The sequence below is a fragment of the Petromyzon marinus genome, unplaced genomic scaffold, assembly GCF_048934315.1.
Source record: "Petromyzon marinus isolate PM22_M1 ecotype Great Lakes invasive population unplaced genomic scaffold, UKy_Petmar_22M1.pri1.0 PM_G_Scaffold_14, whole genome shotgun sequence".
NCBI lineage: Eukaryota > Metazoa > Chordata > Hyperoartia > Petromyzontiformes > Petromyzontidae > Petromyzon > Petromyzon marinus.
This window is the reverse complement of record NW_027422695.1, coordinates 961974-980410: the sequence shown is the minus strand read 5'-3', so window position 1 is coordinate 980410 and position 18437 is coordinate 961974. Positions and strand designations below refer to the sequence as shown.

General features: G+C 51.8%; 1 protein-coding gene across 1 annotated transcript; it reads left to right on the top strand.

The window, feature by feature from the left end:
* The first annotated feature begins 10181 nt into the window (after positions 1–10181).
* On the top strand, positions 10182–17545 carry LOC142910186 (protocadherin Fat 3-like). The gene is made up of 6 exons (XM_076059864.1): positions 10182–10428; positions 10708–10861; positions 11244–11486; positions 12456–12824; positions 16315–16577; positions 16872–17545. Exons 1-6 carry the CDS (start codon positions 10198–10200, stop codon positions 16878–16880), a joined length of 1269 nt encoding a protein of 422 aa, XP_075915979.1. The 5' UTR covers positions 10182–10197; the 3' UTR covers positions 16881–17545.
* The last annotated feature ends 892 nt before the right edge of the window (positions 17546–18437 follow it).

Sequence of the window (18437 nt, the reverse complement as noted above, 5' to 3'; positions counted from 1 at the left end):
TGGGGAATATATACTGTGTACTGTCGGGGAATATATACTGTGTACTGTTGGGGCATATATACTGTGTACTGTTGGGGAATATATACTGTGTACTGTTGGGGAATATATACTGTGTACTGTCGGGGAATATATACTGTGTACTGTTGAGGAATATATACTGTGTACTGTTGGGGCATATATACTGTGTACTGTTGGGGAATATATACTGTGTACTGTTGGGGAATATATACTGTGTACTGTTGGGGCATATATACTGTGTACTGTTGGGGAATATATACTGTGTACTGTCGGGGAATATATACTGTGTACTGTTGGGGCATATATACTGTGTACTGTTGGGGAATATATACTGTGTACTGTTGGGGAATATATACTGTGTACTGTTGGGGTATATATACTGTGTACTGTTGGGGAATATATACTGTGTACTGTTGGGGCATATATACTGTGTACTGTTGGGGAATATATACTGTGTACTGTTGGGGAATATATACTGTGTACTGTTGGGGCATATATACTGTGTACTGTTGGGGAATATATACTGTGTACTGTTGGGGAATATATACTGTGTACTGTTGGGGCATATATACTGTGTACTGTTGGGGAATATATACTGTGTACTGTCGGGGAATATATACTGTGTACTGTTGGGGCATATATACTGTGTACTGTTGGGGAATATATACTGTGTACTGTTGGGGAATATATACTGTGTACTGTCGGGGAATATATACTGTGTACTGTTGGGGCATATATACTGTGTACTGTCGGGGAATATATACTGTGTACTTTTGGGGCATATATACTGTGTACTGTTGGGGAATATATACTGTGTACTGTTGGGGAATATATACTGTGTACTGTTGGGGCATATATACTGTGTACTGTTGGGGAATATATACTGTGTACTGTTGGGGAATATATACTGTGTACTGTTGGGGCATATATACTGTGTACTGTTGGGGCATATATACTGTGTACTGTCGGGGAATATATACTGTGTACTGTTGGGGAATATATACTGTGTACTGTTGGGGCATATATACTGTGTACTGTCGGGGAATATATACTGTGTACTGTTGGGGAATATATACTGTGTACTGTCGGGGAATATATACTGTGTACTGTTGGGGCATATATACTGTGTACTGTCGGGGAATATATACTGTGTACTGTTGGGGCATATATACTGTGTACTGTTGGGGAATATATACTGTGTACTGTTGGGGAATATATACTGTGTACTGTTGGGGCATATATACTGTGTACTGTTGGGGCATATATACTGTGTACTGTCGGGGAATATATACTGTGTACTGTTGGGGAATATATACTGTGTACTGTTGGGGAATATATACTGTGTACTGTTGGGGCATATATACTGTGTACTGTCGGGGAATATATACTGTGTACTGTTGGGGAATATATACTGTGTACTGTCGGGGAATATATACTGTGTACTGTTGGGGCATATATACTGTGTACTGTTGGGGCATATATACTGTGTACTGTCGGGGAATATATACTGTGTACTGTCGGGGAATATATACTGTGTACTGTCGGGGAATATATACTGTGTACTTGTGGTACCAGAGGCAGTGAGTCACTTCTGAGGCACTAAAGAGTAGGAGGCAACACACTTTTATTCCACACCGCTGGACGACACCGTTTTGCTGGTCCTGCGCCTCGTAATCATGTCCTCGGCTCCAGAAAGCAACACAATATGAACGCGAAGTCCTCCATTATTCCGAGCTGCACTATTCGAGGTTGCGGACTGCTTTGAAACACTCCCAATTTTTATCACAGTAAACGCTTCAGACCACCGCAGGATACTCAAAACTAAGAGCATCCGGGAATTGATGAGATGACGGGGTTAAGAGGTGCATCTTCTTTGGTTCTTTCGGTAAAGTCACCACGTAGAATGAGAATAAAATAATAAATTAATAAAATAAAATAACACAATAAAATTATCACGACGTTTCAGCCACAACACAAGTGGCCTTCATCAGGTGAAGGGACGAGACTGTCTGGAGGACAGCGCTGGAGCGAACACAGCCAAGCTCAGACCGCGACCTTTAAGCTGTGTGAGAAGAAACAGAGCGCCTTGACAAAGGAATTAGCATAAAAATTTGCATTTAATTGGCGGACTTAGCACGATGAACGGTGTAGAGGGGGTGAACATGTGCAGACCAGGGGGAATTTACATATTGATGGTGTGAAAAGGGAATTTAAGCTGCTGCGAAAGTTTGGGATGCCAATACTTGATAAAATATACTGTACCATTGAAAATTAGTTCAATGTTTGGTTCGGATAATTTAGCATTGAAATAGCTGCGTGATTAGCTTGTGACTGGTCATAGAAATAGCTATGTTAAAGTCAAAGCCTACACATCCACAGAGGCACCTAGTACAAATCAAACAGGAGAATTTAGCACTGAAATAGCTGCGTGATTAGCTTGTGACTGGTCATAGAAATAACTATGTTAAAGTCAAAGCCTACACATCCACAGAGGCACCTAGTACAAATCAAACAGGAGAATTTAGCATTGAAATAACTGAGTGATTATCTTGTGACTGGTCATAGAAATAGCTATGTTAAAGTCAAAGCCTACACATCCACAGAGGCACCTAGTACAAATCAAACAGGAGAATTTAGCATTGAAATAACTGAGTGATTAGCTTGTGACTGGTCATAGAAATGGCAATGTAAAAGTCAAAGCTTACACATCCATAGAGGCACCTAGTACAAATCAAACAGGAGAATTTAGCATTGAAATAGCTGAGTGATTAGCTTGTGACTGGTCATAGAAATGGCAATGTAAAAGTCAAAGCTTACACATCCACAGAGGCACCTAGTACAAATCAAACAGGAGAATTTAGCATTATTTTATTATCAATCTACGTGACTTTACCGAAAGAACCAAACAAGATGAATCCTTGCAGTCACGAAAGCTTTAAATCGAAACATCAACATCAACAATAATGACAACAACAACACCACTAATGCGCACGCTGCACACACACGGAGACCGAGAGGCCTCGCCAGCGGTGTGAGCCGACAGTGGCGCCCATGGAGGCCGCGGGGGAGAGACATCACCAGGAGATGTCCCCATCAGACTCCTCCTACACCTCCTCCACCTCCTCCACCTCCTCCAGTTACACCTCCTCCACCTCCTCCAGTTACACCTCCTCCAGTTACACCTGCTACACCTCCTCCTCCACCTCCTCCAGTTACACCTCCTCCAGTTACATCTCCTCCTCCACGACCTCCTACACCACCTTCACCTCCTCCAGTTACACCTCCTCCACCTCCTCCTCCACCTCCTCCAGTTAGACCTGCTACACCTCCTCCACCTCCTCCAGTTACACCTCCTCATCCTCCTCCACCTCCTCCTCCACCACCTCCTACACCACCTTCACCTCCTCCTCCACCTCCTCCAGTTACACCTCCTCCACCTCCTCCAGTTACACCTCCTCCAGTTACACCTGCTACACCTCCTCCTCCACCTCCTCCAGTTACACCTCCTCCAGTTACATCTCCTCCTCCACGACCTCCTACACCACCTTCACCTCCTCCAGTTACACCTCCTCCACCTCCTCCTCCACCTCCTCCAGTTAGACCTGCTACACCTCCTCCACCTCCTCCAGTTACACCTCCTCATCCTCCTCCACCTCCTCCTCCACCACCTCCTACACCACCTTCACCTCCTCCTCCACCTCCTCCAGTTACACCTCCTCCACCTCCTCCAGTTACACCTCCTCCACCTCCTCCAGTTACACCTCCTCCACCTCCTCCTCCACCTCCTCCAGTTACACCTCCTCCAGTTACACCTGCTACACCTCCTCCACCTCCTCCAGTTACACCTCCTCCTCCACCTCCTCCTACACCACCTTCACCTCCTCCTCCTCCACCTCCTCCTCCACCTCCTCCTCCACCACCTCCTACACCTCCTCCTCCACCTCCTCCACCACCTCCTACACCACCTTCACCTCCTCCTCCTCCACCTCCTCCTCCTCCACCTCCACCACCTCCCACACCACCTCCTACACCTCCACCTCCTCCTCCACAACCTCCTACACCACCTTCACCTCCTCCTCCACTTCCTCCAGTTACACCTCCTCCAGTTACACCTCCTCCTCCACCACCTCCTACACCACCTTCACCTCCTCCTCCACCTCCTCCAGTTACACCTCCTCCACCTCCTTCTCCACCTCCTCCAGTTACACCTCCTCCAGTTACACCTGCTACACCTCCTCCTCCTCCACCTCCTCCAGTTACTCCTCCACCTCCTCCTACACCACCTTCACCTCCTCCTCCTCCACCTCCTCCTCCACCTCCTCCTCCACCACCTCCTACACCTCCTCCTCCACCTCCTCCACCACCTCCTACACCACCTTCACCTCCTCCTCCTCCACCTCCTCCTCCTCCACCTCCTCCTCCACCACCTCCCACACCACCTCCTACACCTCCTCCTCCACCTCCTCCTCCACAACCTCCTACACCACCTTCACCTCCTCCTCCACTTCCTCCAGTTACACCTCCTCCAGTTACACCTCCTCCTCCACCACCTCCTACACCACCTTCACCTCCTCCTCCACCTCCTCCAGTTACACCTCCTCCACCTCCTTCTCCACCTCCTCCAGTTACACCTCCTCCAGTTACACCTGCTACACCTCCTCCTCCTCCTCCACCTCCTCCAGTTACACCTCCTCCTCCACCTCCTCCTACACCACCTCCTACACCACCTTCACCTCCTCCTCCTCCACCTCCTCCTCCACCTCCTCCTCCACCACCTCCTACACCTCCTCCTCCACCTCCTCCACCACCTCCTACACCACCTTCACCTCCTCCTCCTCTACCTCCTCCTCCTCCTCCTCCACCACCTTCTACACCACCTCCTACACCTCCTCCTCCAACTCCTCCTCCACCACCTCCTACACCACCTTCACCTCCTCCTCCACCTCCTCCAGTTACACCTCCTCCACCTCCTCCAGTTACACCTCCTCCTCCAGTTACACCTCCTCCACCTCCTCCTCCACCTCGTGCTGCTCCATCATCCCCACGGTGCCATCGTCGCCATCGTCGTCGTCGTCGTGGCGACCCCTGGCCAGCACGCCACTCTCGAAGCCACTGGAGGGAGCAGAGAAAATAGGCAAGGGTGACACGCCGTAGCTAGCTAGCATGAGGGTGGAGGTGGTGATGAAGGTGGTGATACGTACCTACCTTGGGTCACCTACAGAAACAACAAAAAAACACTGCGGATGGCCACGTGGAATGTTCGAACGCTCACTGCGGAGGAGAGGCTGCCACTCCTCTGTCAGGAGCTGGACCGGCACCGCCTGGATCTCTGTGGCATTCAGGAGGTCCGGTGGACCGGTTCTGGCTCCTGCTACCATGAGGGGTGGACAGTCCTCTACTCGGGGCAGGAGACTGCCAAAGAACAGGGTGTGGCTTTTCTTCTGAACGCAAGAATGAAGGGGGCGTGGGAGCGTGGCGGTGAGGTGTGAGAAGCTGTAAGCCTCAGGCTACTTTGGGCTCGCCTTCCCATCAACCAGAGGCGAGGAGTGGTGGTCGTAGTTACTTATGCCCCCACCGAAGATGAACATCTGGAGGGATGCAGGCAAGGCCAATGAGTCAGATGCCTTCTATGACCTCCTGTCACAGGTGCTAGCTAAAGTGGCCCCTCGGGATAGAGTCATCTTGTTGGGTGACTTCAATGCCCGAGTTGGTCATGATGCTGGCACCTGGTCTGGAGTGATTGGAAGGCATGGACCAGATCAGCTCAATAACAACGGTAGGAGGTTGCTTGATTTTTGTGCAGCCAATGGGCTTGTAATTACCAACACGCTGTTCCGGCATCAGCGCATCCACACAACATCATGGATGCATGCCGGGTCCAAGCAAGAACATCTGCTGGACTACATAGTGACGGACCAGCGGATGCGAGCCCATGTCCTTGACACCAGGACCCACCGTGGAGCTGATCTGCCCACTGACCATCGACTAGTCATCTGTAAGATGCACCTGCCATTTTTCCACTCCGGTAGTGGGTGTACACCCAGGACCCCATTCCAACCTAAGGTGGCATGGTCTCAGCTAGCTGATGAAAGCTGCAAGTGAAAATGTCATCATCGCTTGTGGCTGGGGTTGGCATCGTCCCCCACTCCTCCTGATGTCGAGGGGAAATAGGCGGCGTTTAGGACTGTGGCTCATGCAGCTGCAATGGCTGATTTGGGAAAACGGTCCAGACCTCCCCAGAGACCCAGGCTGACAGAGGAGGTGTTCAGACTGGCTGAGAAAAAGCGACAGGCCCAATCTCATTGGCTACAACATCCCATGTCGTAGATTGAGGAGGCTTACCACAGCCTTCGCTTGGAGGTACGGAGAGCCGTTAGGCGCTGCAATGATGGGAGGTGGTTGTGGGTTGCTGAGGAGATGGAGTCTGCCTCAATGGCCCGCGATCACAAATCGCTCTTTAACTCCATCAAAAAAGTAACCTGCAGCGCCATACCTATTACCATCATTAGGGGAAAGAACGGTGATCCAATCTCCGACCCCCAGGAACAGGTTTGCAGATTTGCTGAGCATTTCTGTGAGGCCCTGGGGGAGGGGATATCTCTCAGCCTGGAAAATGTGGGACAAAGTGGGGATAACCCTGCTGAGGCTGTGATGCCTAAAATATTGTAAGAAGTCACCCTCTGTGAGTGGCTGGCTGAGGTGCCATCTGTTGAGGAAGTACTGAAGGCGATCCAGAGCCTGAGACCAGGAAAGGCAGCGGGCAGAGATGATCTCCCAAGCGAAATGCTGAGGGAGGGTGGCCTTTGTGCACAGACTGCCCTACATGACATCTTAACAACAGTCTGGACCACTGGACGGGTTCCGCAGGATTGGAAGGATGCCCTGGTGGTCCCCCTCTTTAAGAAGGGGGACCGCACAGACTGTAACAACTACAGGGGCATCTCAAGGATTATTCAACATCGCTTCGATAGGCATGCTGAGGAGAGGCTTGCGGAGCCCCAATGCTGTTTGAGGAAAGGGCGGTCCTGCAAAGATGCCATATTTTGTCCGCCTGCTACAGCAGAGGTGTAGGGAATTCCAACAAGACCTACATCTCTGCTTTATTGGCCTTGTCAAGGCCTATGATACCATCAGTAGGCCTGGGCTCTGGATTGTTCTTCGTGCTTTCAGAGTCCCTGACCCTCTGCTCACGATTATTAAGGACCTTCATGATGGTGAGCGGGCCCGGGCAAAACTACGTGGCCAGGAGTCGGAGCCATTCCCTGTACACTTTTGGGTATGACAGGGATGTCCTCTGGCTCGGAGGTACACTACACTATAAACTACACTATACACTCCACTATACACTACACTAAAAACTACACTATACACTACACTACTCAACCACTATACACTACACACTATAAACTACACTGTACACTACACTATAAACTACACTATACACTACACTATACTCTACACTTTACACTAGAGACTACACACTACAAAACAGTACACTATACACTACACTATAAACTAAACTATACACTACACTGTAAACTACACTACACACTACACTATACTATAAACTACTATACACTACACTGTACATTGCACTATACACTACTATACCACACAATTTCCACTACACTATGCACTACTATATACTACACTATACTATAGACTACACTATACTATACACTAAACTATACACTACATTATACACTACACTACTATACACTACACTACTATACACTAAACTATAATTGTAAATGTTGTAGTTGTTTTACTCTCCAACACACAACCGGATAGTGTTGAACTAGTATACTACACTATACACTACTATACACTACACTATACTCTACATTATACACTACACTATATACTACACTATACACTGCTATACTCTTCACTATACACTACTATACACTACACTATACACGACACCATACACTACTCTATACACTACTATACACTACACTATACACGACACCATACACTACTCTATACACTACACTATAAACTACACTATACACTACTATACACTACACCATACACTACTATACACTACACTATACACGCCACCAAACACTACTCTATACACTACACTATAAACTAGTAACTAATTGGCACGTTTTGTTTACGTGACACTAAACCTGACAAATTGGCTGTCAGGCGGTGGCGGGTTTGACCACACAGCGTTTATATATTTACGCCACTTAACACAAAAACAAACTCTACTGTGGACAGAATGGGAATGTTGTGTTCGTGCCGTAGCAGCAGGACCTCCCGCGTAGCAGGCGAGGCAGTCAACAACTCTGTAACCACCGTGATGATGATGATGGGAGACACCGCAAACTCTAAAATATACAGCAGCAGCAGCAGACGTGATCAGGGTCTGGGGATCTAACCCTCGACCTCCCGCGTACCAGGCGAGGCAGTCAACAACTCCGCAGCCACCGTGATGATGATGATGAGAGACACCGCAAACTCTAAAATATACAGCAGCAGCAGACGTGGTCAGGGTCTGGGGATCTAACCCCTGACCTCCCGCGTACCGGGCGAGGCCGTCAATAACTCGCGAGCAGGGAGGCCGCCAGGGACAGCGCCGTCAGCGTCGCCGTCCAGCGCACGGAGCAGCAGGAGGAGGAGGGGCCCACGGCGCTGGCGGGGGCGGAGAGCGTCGCCGCGTCGCCCGCAGTCACCCCGCACGAGCGTGGGGAGGTGCAGGAGGTGGGCAGGGTGGTGGTGGCGGTGGTGGTGGTGGGGGGGGTGGTGGTGGTGGGGGCGGTGGTGGTGGTGGGGGCGGTGGTGGTGGTGGTGGGGGGGGTGGTGGTGGTGGTGGGGGCGGTGGTGGGGGTGGTGGTGGTGATGGTGGTGGCGGTAGTGGCTGCGAGAGCAGGAAGACAAGGGAAATTAGTGGCGAATGGCGGTTGTTGTCTGTGTGTCTGTGTGTCTTTTAAAATGTGTGTCTGTGTGTGTCTGTGTCTGTGTGTGTCTCTGTGGAGGAGGCTCGTGAAGGACGCTGCTACTGGGCAGTTGGAGGCAGTCGCCCTCCATCCAACAACAACGGAGGGCGGAGGAGCGACGCTCACAACAACGAGCGGAGCGCCGGGTGGCTAAAGCACAGCAGGTTGGCACAGTAGGGGGCACAGGTGGTGCATCAGCCAGTCATCTCAGTCAGTCGACCCGTGGCACCTGGGTCTGCCCCGTGACCTCCTGCCAGCGGGCGTTCGACACTTCACGTGGCCTCAGGGTGCACATGGCCTGGCACAAGCGTCGTGGTGACGTCACCGCCACTTAGTGGCGAATGGCGGTTGTTGTGTCTGTGTGTGTGTGTATCTGTGTGTGTGCCTGTATCTGTGTGTCTGTGTGTGTTTCTGTCTGTGTGTCTGTCTGTGTCTGTGTGTCTGTGTGTGTGTGTCTGTGTGTGTGTGTCTATGTGTGTGTGTCTGTGTGTGTGTGTCTGTCTGTGTATGTGTGTCTGTGTGTGTGTCTGTGTGTGTGTCTGTGTGTGTGTCTGTGTGTGTCTGTGTGTCTGTGTGTCTCTGTGTGTGTCTGAGGTAGAGAGAGAGAGAGGTGAGGTGAGCGTCGCTCACCACCGACGGTGAGCAGGGCGTAAGCCATGGGGGTCCCCAGGCTGAAGAGGGAGCAGCTGTAGACCCCCTGGTCCAGCGTGGAGACGCGGGAGATGGTGAGGTCCAGCCTGGTGGAGCTCCAGTGCAGCAGAGAGACACGCGGGTTCGTGTGGGCTGAAACACGGGGAGACAGGGAGACACAGGGAGAGAGACATGGGGATAGAGAGAGACACAGAGAGATAGACAGAGAGAGAGACACAGAGAGAGAGACAAACACAGAGAGACACAGAGACAGAGATAGATGGGGATAGAGAGACGCAGAGAGATAGACAGAGAGAGCCAGAGAGAGAGACATTGGGATAGAGAGAGACACACACAGAGAGAGAGACAGAGACATTGGGATAGAGTAAGAGGCACAGAGAGAGAGAGACAAACACAGAGAGACACAGAGACAGAGAGAGACAGAGAGAGAGAGACATTGGGATAGAGGGAGAGACACAGAGAGAGACAGAGAGAGAGACACACAGCGAGCGAGAGATAAAATATCGCGACGTTTCGATCGCAACACAAGCAATCGTCGTCGTGAGAGAGAAATTAAAACTCCCTCTCCGTCACGACGGCGATGGACGACCGCGTCCTACCCACCGCAGGCGGCGACCCGCTGGGCCACTTCTCCCTCGGCCCCGTCAACATGGGGGGCGAGCGGACGCTGCGCCTGGAGCGGCCGCTCGACCGCGAGGAGAAAGAGTACCACCGCTTGCGGGTGACGGCCACGGACGGCACCTACGCGAGGACGGTCGTCGTGGTCGTCATCGTGCTGGACGTCAATGACAACGACCCCGTGTGTGACAAGGTACCGGTGTCCGTAGACTCGCCGCACAGACCCACACACTACAACAACGACAACCGCCATTAGCCACTAAGTGGTGGTGACGTCACCACTAATACAACACCAACACCACTATACCACTAATACCAACACCACTATACCACTAATACCACCACCACTACTACCACTAATACCAACACCACTACCAGTACAAACACTAATACCACCACCACTACTACCACGACTACCACCACTTCCACCACTACTACCATACTACCGCTGTGCCCCACGGTGTCCCCCCAGCTGTGGTACAACGTCACCGTGCTGGAGGACGTCGCACCAGGAGTCTTCATGCTGAGCGTTTTCGCCCGTGACTCCGACCTCGGCCCTAACGGCACCGTCAAATACTCGCTGCACGACCCCGGAGCGACGCTCTTCCGCTTGCACCCCGTCAGCGGTAACACTCCTCCTGTCACTCGCATAGTCACGCTCCTCTCACACTCCTCTCACTCTCATAGTCGTTAGGGTCGGGATCGAACCCACGAGCTCCTGCGTACCAGGCGTGGTAGTTAACATCTCATAGCCACTGTGGTGATGATGATGAGAGAGACGTAAACTCCAAATTTACAGCAGCAGCCAGGGTGGGGGTCGGGATGGAACCCACGATCTCCTGCGTACCAGGCGAGGTAGTTATCATCACCACAGTGGCTATGAGATGTTGGGAGAGGCGTAACTCCAAATATACAGCAGCAGGCATCGTCGGGGACGGGATTGAACCCACGACCTCCTGCGTACCATGCGAGGTAGTTAACATCTCTCGTCGGCGTGGCCCCGCGTAGGGAAGCTCTTCACACTGGCGCCGCTGGACCACGAGGCCGCCGCGGTTCACGCGCTCACCGTGGCCGCGACCGACGGGGGCGGCCGCTCCTGCCGGGCGAAGGTCCTCGTGAGGGTGGAGGACGTGGACGATTCGGCCCCGCGCTTCCTCGCGGGGTCGCCCCCCCGTGCCGTCACCCTGCGTTGGCGCCACGCCGGCGTGGGGACGGCGGTGACGAGCGCGCGCGCCGTCGACTCCGACCTGGGTACGGTGACGAAGTTGACGATGACGACGGAGATGATGATGACAATGACGATGATGACGTACACGTACACACGTGAGTGTGTACATTATGGGGAGCGGTGGTGTAGCGGTTAGCGCTACGCCGCGCTACGAACCCGGCGACCGGGGTTCGATTCCCGCTCACGGCCAACACCAGTGACGATTATCTAAACCGGTCCCGGGCCTCCCCTAGGTCGACTCAGCCTCAAATGAGTACCTGGTGCGGTGTGTAAACATCACCAGTAGGGAGGCAAAGGCGGCCGGGCGTGGTGCTGGCCAACCACCCACGCGTGTGCCACGGTGCCGGCCTTTATAGGTGCTACTCGCTGACAGCACTTGCCGCAAAAGTCTGAGGCTACACGTGGGATCTTTGGCTTTGGCGATCTGGACACATTCCCATCGGTGAGCTCCTCCAGCAGGCAAGGCTGCGTTGGCTGGGTCATGTGGCCTGCATGCCCAGCCACCGCATGCCGAAACAGCTTTTGCTTGGCCGGATCGAGGGGGCTAAACGGGCGCGGCACAGGCTAGAGAAGAGATGGAGTGACGTGGTACAGGAGGACGTGGAGCTGAGTGGACTTGCCGATGACCGGTACCAGCGGTCTCGAGATCGGCCTCTGTGGAGGAGGCTCGTGAAGGACGCTACTGGGCAGTTGGAGGCAGTCGCCCTCCAACAACAACGGAGGGCGGAGGAGCGACGCTCACAACAACGAGCGGAGCGCCGGGTGGCTAAAGCACAGCAGGTTGGCACAGTAGGCGGTACAGGTGGTGCTTCAGCCAGTTATCTCAGTCATCTCAGTCAGTCGACCCGTGGCACCTGGGTCTGCCCCATGACCTCCTGCCAGCGGGCGTTCGACACTTCACTTGACTGCCTCAAGGTGCACATTGCCTGGCACAAGCGCCGTGGTGACGCCACCGCCACTTAGTGGCGAATGGCGGTTGTTGTGTGTTTTAGGCCGCCGCCGCGGGGTGACTCACTCTCTGCTGGACTCGGCTGGCTACCGCTTCGCCATCGACGTCCGCTCGGGCCTCATCGTCGTCAAGCGTCCGCTGGAGCGCCGTGCCCTCTACAACCTCACGGTGCTCGCCCGCGCCGGGGGGGGGGGCAAGCAAATCACCGCGGCGATTTCCGTGTCTCTCCGTGACGACGACGTCGCCGCCCCAGCGTTCCGGCGGCCGGCTTACCGCGTCGCCGTGCCGGAGGACGCGGCGCCAGGCACCGTGGTCGTCACCGTGGCGGCCACCTTCGGCGGGGCGGGCGCGCCGAGCTACGGCATCGCCGGCGGCAACGAGCTCGGGGCGTTCGGAATCGACCGGAGGCTCGGTGAGAGACGCGGCACGGGGCACAGGGTCTGTTGTATTCGAGCCTTTTCCAAAATTGATATTAACAATAATATTTGCCGTTATATATATCATATTTTTTTTTTAACAAACGGAAAAAATAATTAATAAAACCCGTAAGCCAGGCACACGAAAAACCAGGTGTCGGTCATAAACAGGCCATTAATAAATAAATAAATAATAAAATTCTCGAGGCGAGGATGTTAGCAGCTATCTGCGAAGATCTCCAGATGAACAAGAGTTTGATGTGCCCTAAGGGAGGTCACGCAGAGGGAAGCCCTCCGCAAGCCAGAAATGAGGACGCCCACGGGTTAAACTATTTTTTTAAACAACGGTTCAAAATTAAAATGCAATAACAAGAATAAGCTAAAGTTAGCTGTCCTCGCGCTCACTCCAATCAAGTCCAGGCCACCAGATACATCAGTGAATTATTATCCAATAATTAATTCGCTATCAAATGATTTTCACCTTTAATACTTTTACTGTTAAAACAAAGCTTGGAGACAAAATACCGAGTCACATCAAAGGTTATCGAGAAGGAATGAGGCGAACGGGCAAACTTACGAAAGAGTTTAAACAATATCCCAAGCAACCCCGACCACCTTTGTCTCTCTCACAGCGCAGAGAAGCAGGAATTACACCTTATCACAAGGGGCCATCTGGAAAAGCCAGCCGGGTTTGATGAGGAGACACACCCCACCCCACACACGGCAACCAGACAAACAAGTTTTAAAGAAATTGCAATATAACATTAATAATAACGTGTTAACCTTAAACGATATTCCATTATAGAACCTTACAGAACCAAGGGATATGGATTCCAACAATCTGGAAACGGACCTCTTAAACTCAGGATGAAAATTATTTTTCTTTTTAATAATTCCATCATAACAATTCGAACCTCGGTAAACCGAGAGGTGTCGGGAGGACGTAGTTACAAACACGAGTCATGGCGAACATGGGACCAAATGGTATTTGAGAAATATAAGTCGAAAGTATGAAGAGATAGGTGCTCCCGACCACCTTTGTCTCTCCCGAAGAGCGCGAGAGAGGAATTTCACGCCAGGGCAAACAGATCGTTATCGCAGGAGCCATCTGTACACACACGAACTCACACACACAGACCCCGCCCCCCCCTTTTTTTTCACTGCGCAGAGAGAATTGTCTTTGAATATAACGGTCAGCCGCATTTTCAAAAGTCAGTGAAGTTAAGTCAAGAGTCAAGACAGATCAGCGAGTCAAGACGTCCACAGGACGAGCAGTCGCATGGAGCGGCTGGCTCCGAGCCTCGCTGAGTAGCGAGGATCGCTGAGTCGCGCTGTATCAACAAAAGTGAGTCATACAGCAGTGGAGGAAACCTGCTGTCAGCGAACCAGCACGGGCGCGTTCGCGCACTTCAACAGAGAGAGCACGTGCGACTCAACTCACTCAACTGAAGAAAAAGCTTGGCCAGCCGCCAACAAAGTATCAGCGAATCAGCGCTGAGAGCACTCGAGCATCTCCACATAGAAAGCACGTGCAACGTGGCTCAACCAGCAGCAGAAAAGCACGAGCAGCCGCCAACAACTTCAGCAAACCAGTGACCAAGCGCGTGCGACTTGAGTCATACAGCAGTGGAGGAAACCTGCTGTCAGAGAGCCGCCAACAACCTCAACAAAGAGAGCGCGTGCGACTCGGCTCACTCAGCAGAAGAAAAACTTGACCTGTCGCCCGCGAGCGCAGCGTCAGATACTACAGCAGCGGAAAGAGCGCGCACCGGCGCAGCTCAGCCAGCAGTGGAGGAAACTGCTGTCAGCGAATCAGCACGGGCGCGTTCGCGCATCTTCAAGGAGAGGGAGCGCGCGCCACCAGCGTGCCATCAGCACCAGCACCAGCGCGTGCCAACAGCGCGCCACCAGCGTGCCACCAGCATCAGCACCAGCGCGTGCCAACAGCGTGCCACCAGCGTGCTACAGCGCGCAACTTCGCGTCACCAGGGCTGAGAGGGAAGCGGTCCTGCACTCAACACCCATCGGCGCGACGACGGCGAGCGTCGTGCTGACTCATCCAGCCAGCGGTGGACAGAAACTGGCAGCCGGTCGTATGCAACCCCTCCTCCACACACTCCCTCCTCACTCACCCACCGCTACACAATGAACAAACATTTGTTTTTGACAAGGAAATCAACCTAGGCGTTTGCTCAACGCAAGAAATCAACAACCCTCCCATTAAACATACAAGACTCATGATAACTGCGTCAACTATTAGCTGATAACGAAAAACATCGCCACACATTGAGTTACGTTGATGAGGCAATCAGAATTATTTCAGTCGAACGCTTTAATTGCATAATCGTTGATGAATCAATGAACGAACATCGCCATGGTACTGTGCTGACGATTTCAAGCATAATAATTTCGCATATCAGAATGTATTAAGGATTGGATACGAATCAAAGACCGAGTGCCGTGTTGTGTAATCATTCAAGAATACGAGTTTGCATATTTTAAGGTTAAGGTTTTGATAGAATAGTTTGCATGTTTTTAATCTCTCTCTCAACAACCGATCGATTGCGTTACGCGTCGGGAATTAACCACAGGTGCCGCTATCGAGGTGAAACAACGCAATCGTGATGGTATCATGTTAACGCTGTGTTGAAATTCCAAAATCCCGAGATTGAGTTTTCATATTATCCAAAAATTAAAGTTAGCTAGAAATAAAATTGATTAAAGCAGAAGGTTTGTGTGTGATTCTTCCTGAAATTCTGCATAATATTGTTCTGCGTATGAGATCTGAATCCTGGGGACCTATCATATGCACACTATCACCACACATAATCCATAACACACATAATTCATAATGTTCAATCGAGAGTAATCGTATCCTTATCGATAATACGGAATTAAAGAGCAGAGTCGAATCGACTCTCTCTCATTCACGCTCACAACGCCTGCGTCACTGCATACGATTAATTGCGTTATTCCAATTAATAACCAAACCTCGTCACCGAGGCTCGACCTGATAATCCATAACGACCTGCATTATCCTAACCACGGCCACTCGCATAAATTAATACGATTATCTCTCGAATCAGCATAATTTATGCACATAATTACACTAATTAACATAATTTCGGATAAATTATGCAAATTTCAAATTTCGTTTAATTTTCATTATTTTCATCAATTTTCATAACACCTATATATACAACAGGTCTCTGTCTCGCACAGAGATCCATAGACTCACGCAGAGGTGCGTTCTGTGTGTGTGCTGTTTGCTGTGTGCCGTGTGCGTGCGTTCTGTGTGTGTGCTGTGTGCATGCTGCGTGCGTGCTGTGTGCGTGCTGTGTGAGTGCGTGCTGTGTGCGTGCTGTGTGAGTGCGTGCTGTGTGTGTGCTGTGTGTGTGCGCTGTGTGTGTGCTGTGTGTGTGTGCTGTGTGCGTGCGTGCTGTGTGCGCTGTGTGCGTGCGTGCTGTGTGTGCCGTGTTGCCCCAGGCGTCATAAGCGTCGTGGCGAGGGCCCTGGACTACAACAAGCGCCGCCACCACTACCTGACGGTGTGGGCCGCCGCCGCCGTCGCCGTCGTCGCCGCCGCCGGCGACGGCGGCGAAGGCGACGACGCTGGAGGAGCGGCGACCTCGCCGAGCGCCATCACCGTGGTGACCGTGGACGTCACCGACGTCAACGATGCGCTGTTCGCCGAGAAGAGCGCCGTCGTCGGGGAGGAGGATGCCCTGCCTGGTGATGCCATCGTCACGGTAACGGCGTCGACCCGTGACAATGCCGGTTACGTCATCGCCAGACCGTCGTCACGGTGACGGCGTTAACCTGTAACATCGCGTTTAGGTCGTCACTAAACCAGCAGCAGCAGCAGCATGATGATGATCATGGTGGGTGGTAGGGTTTGTGTCGTGGTTAAAGCTGTCTCTCTTGCGGTGTTATAGTTAAAGCTGTCTCTCTAGCGGTGTTTGTGTTGTGGTTAAAGCTGTCTCTCTGCTGTGTTTGTGTTGTGTGTTTTTTGCCACCGCCGTCTGTCTCCTTCACCGCTGCAGCGTCCGTAGAGTGGAGCAGCCGGCGACGCCAGCAGCGAGGAGGAGGAGATGCTGCATCCTCGTTTGACCAACGGAGCCCCTCGCTCGCTCGTTGCGGGAGCGTGTCCGCGTGCAGATCACTCAACTCAAGGCTGACGGATGTTGTTTTATTGTTGGTGCCTAATTGTACGTCGCCGCTTGGGTGATGCACCCCGCCAGGCGAGGATCGCACGCCTCCAACGTATCCGCTGTCGGTTAGCATCGGAGGGGACTTGTGGCACGGCTCGGGCAAACGTTAGCCGCCACGGCAGTGCCCTGGTGCCATTGAATTAAAGCCCCTCCTCCTCGTTTTGTTTGTGTTGCAAGACAATTAGCATTTTGCTGTGCGGTGCGGCAACAAAAAAACGATTGCCCGCCGAGTAAGGGGCTGTTATCTTTTTTTTGTTCAATGTTTTTTCTTCGGAACACATCGGCTCTGGTAGATGTTACTAAACCCGAAATCTTTAAATTTGCCGCTGATAACGGTGCGTTGGATGCTCGCACTCCTCTCTGTCCGCTGTAAAATTAACTCGATGCGTTCACTCATCAGTTCTTTCCTCGGATTCGCTGCGAGCACCATCGACCCCACCCCCCCCCCCCCCCCCCCCCGTTGCACTGGAGCGGAGTGCCATTAAACAGCATCTTTTTTGTTTGCATTTTGACTGCTTGTGTTGTGGTTATTGCACACACGATGCCTTGAATAAAGGTGTCAGTTTTTGTGCCAGTTAAAAGGGTAAAACCTACTTCTATATCTTGTTACTGGCGAAGGAGGTCTCATAATGTAAATGCTCAACCGAGCCCTCAATACTCTGATAGTGTGCTGTTTTTGAGTTGTACACCTTTTGGCGTCTTCTGGTCCAACACCAGTGGATACTAGGCTCTAAGAAAAGACGTCCCGGGTGTGGACCAATCAAATTCAAGGACAGTGCATATTATTATCAGAGTTGTCTCTTTTTTTGCATTTTGACTGCTTGTGTTGTTATTGCAAACACGATGCCTTGAATAAAGGTGTCAGTTTTTGTGCCAGTTAAAAGGGTAAAACCTATTTCTAAGTCACCCCCTGTGAGTGGCTGGCTGAAATGCCATCTGTTGAGGAAGTACTGAAGGCGTTCCGGAGTCTGAGACCAGGAAAGGCAGCGGGTAGAGATGATCTCCCAAGCGAAATGCTGAGGGAGGGTGGCGTTTGTGCACAAACTGCCCTATATGACATCATAACAACAGTCTGGACCACTGGACGGGTTCCGCAGGATTGGAAGGATGCCCTGGTGGTCCCCCTCTTTAAGAAGGGGGGCCGCACAGACTCTAACAACTACAGGGGCATCTCACTCCTCAGTGTGCCGGGAAAGGTCCTGGCAAAGATTATTCAACATCGCCTTGCCAGGCACGCTGAGGAGAGGCTTGCGAAGCCCCAATGCGGTTTCAGGAAAGGGTGGTCCTGCACAGATGCCATATTTTCTGTCCGTCTGCTACAGCAGAGGTGTAGGGAATTCCAGCAAAACCTACATCTCTGCTTTATTGACCTGGTCAAGGCCTATGATACCATCAGTA

Bases quoted from the DNA above. Each gene is read 5' to 3' on its own strand.
- LOC142910186 (XM_076059864.1), top strand. From the start codon at position 10,198: ATGGACGACCGCGTCCTACCCACCGCAGGCGGCGACCCGCTGGGCCAC. The intron at 10,429-10,707 runs GTACCGGTGTCC...GTGTCCCCCCAG, and splicing joins ACGACCCCGTGTGTGACAAG to CTGTGGTACAACGTCACCGT. The intron at 10,862-11,243 runs GTAACACTCCTC...GGCCCCGCGTAG, and splicing joins CCGCTTGCACCCCGTCAGCG to GGAAGCTCTTCACACTGGCG.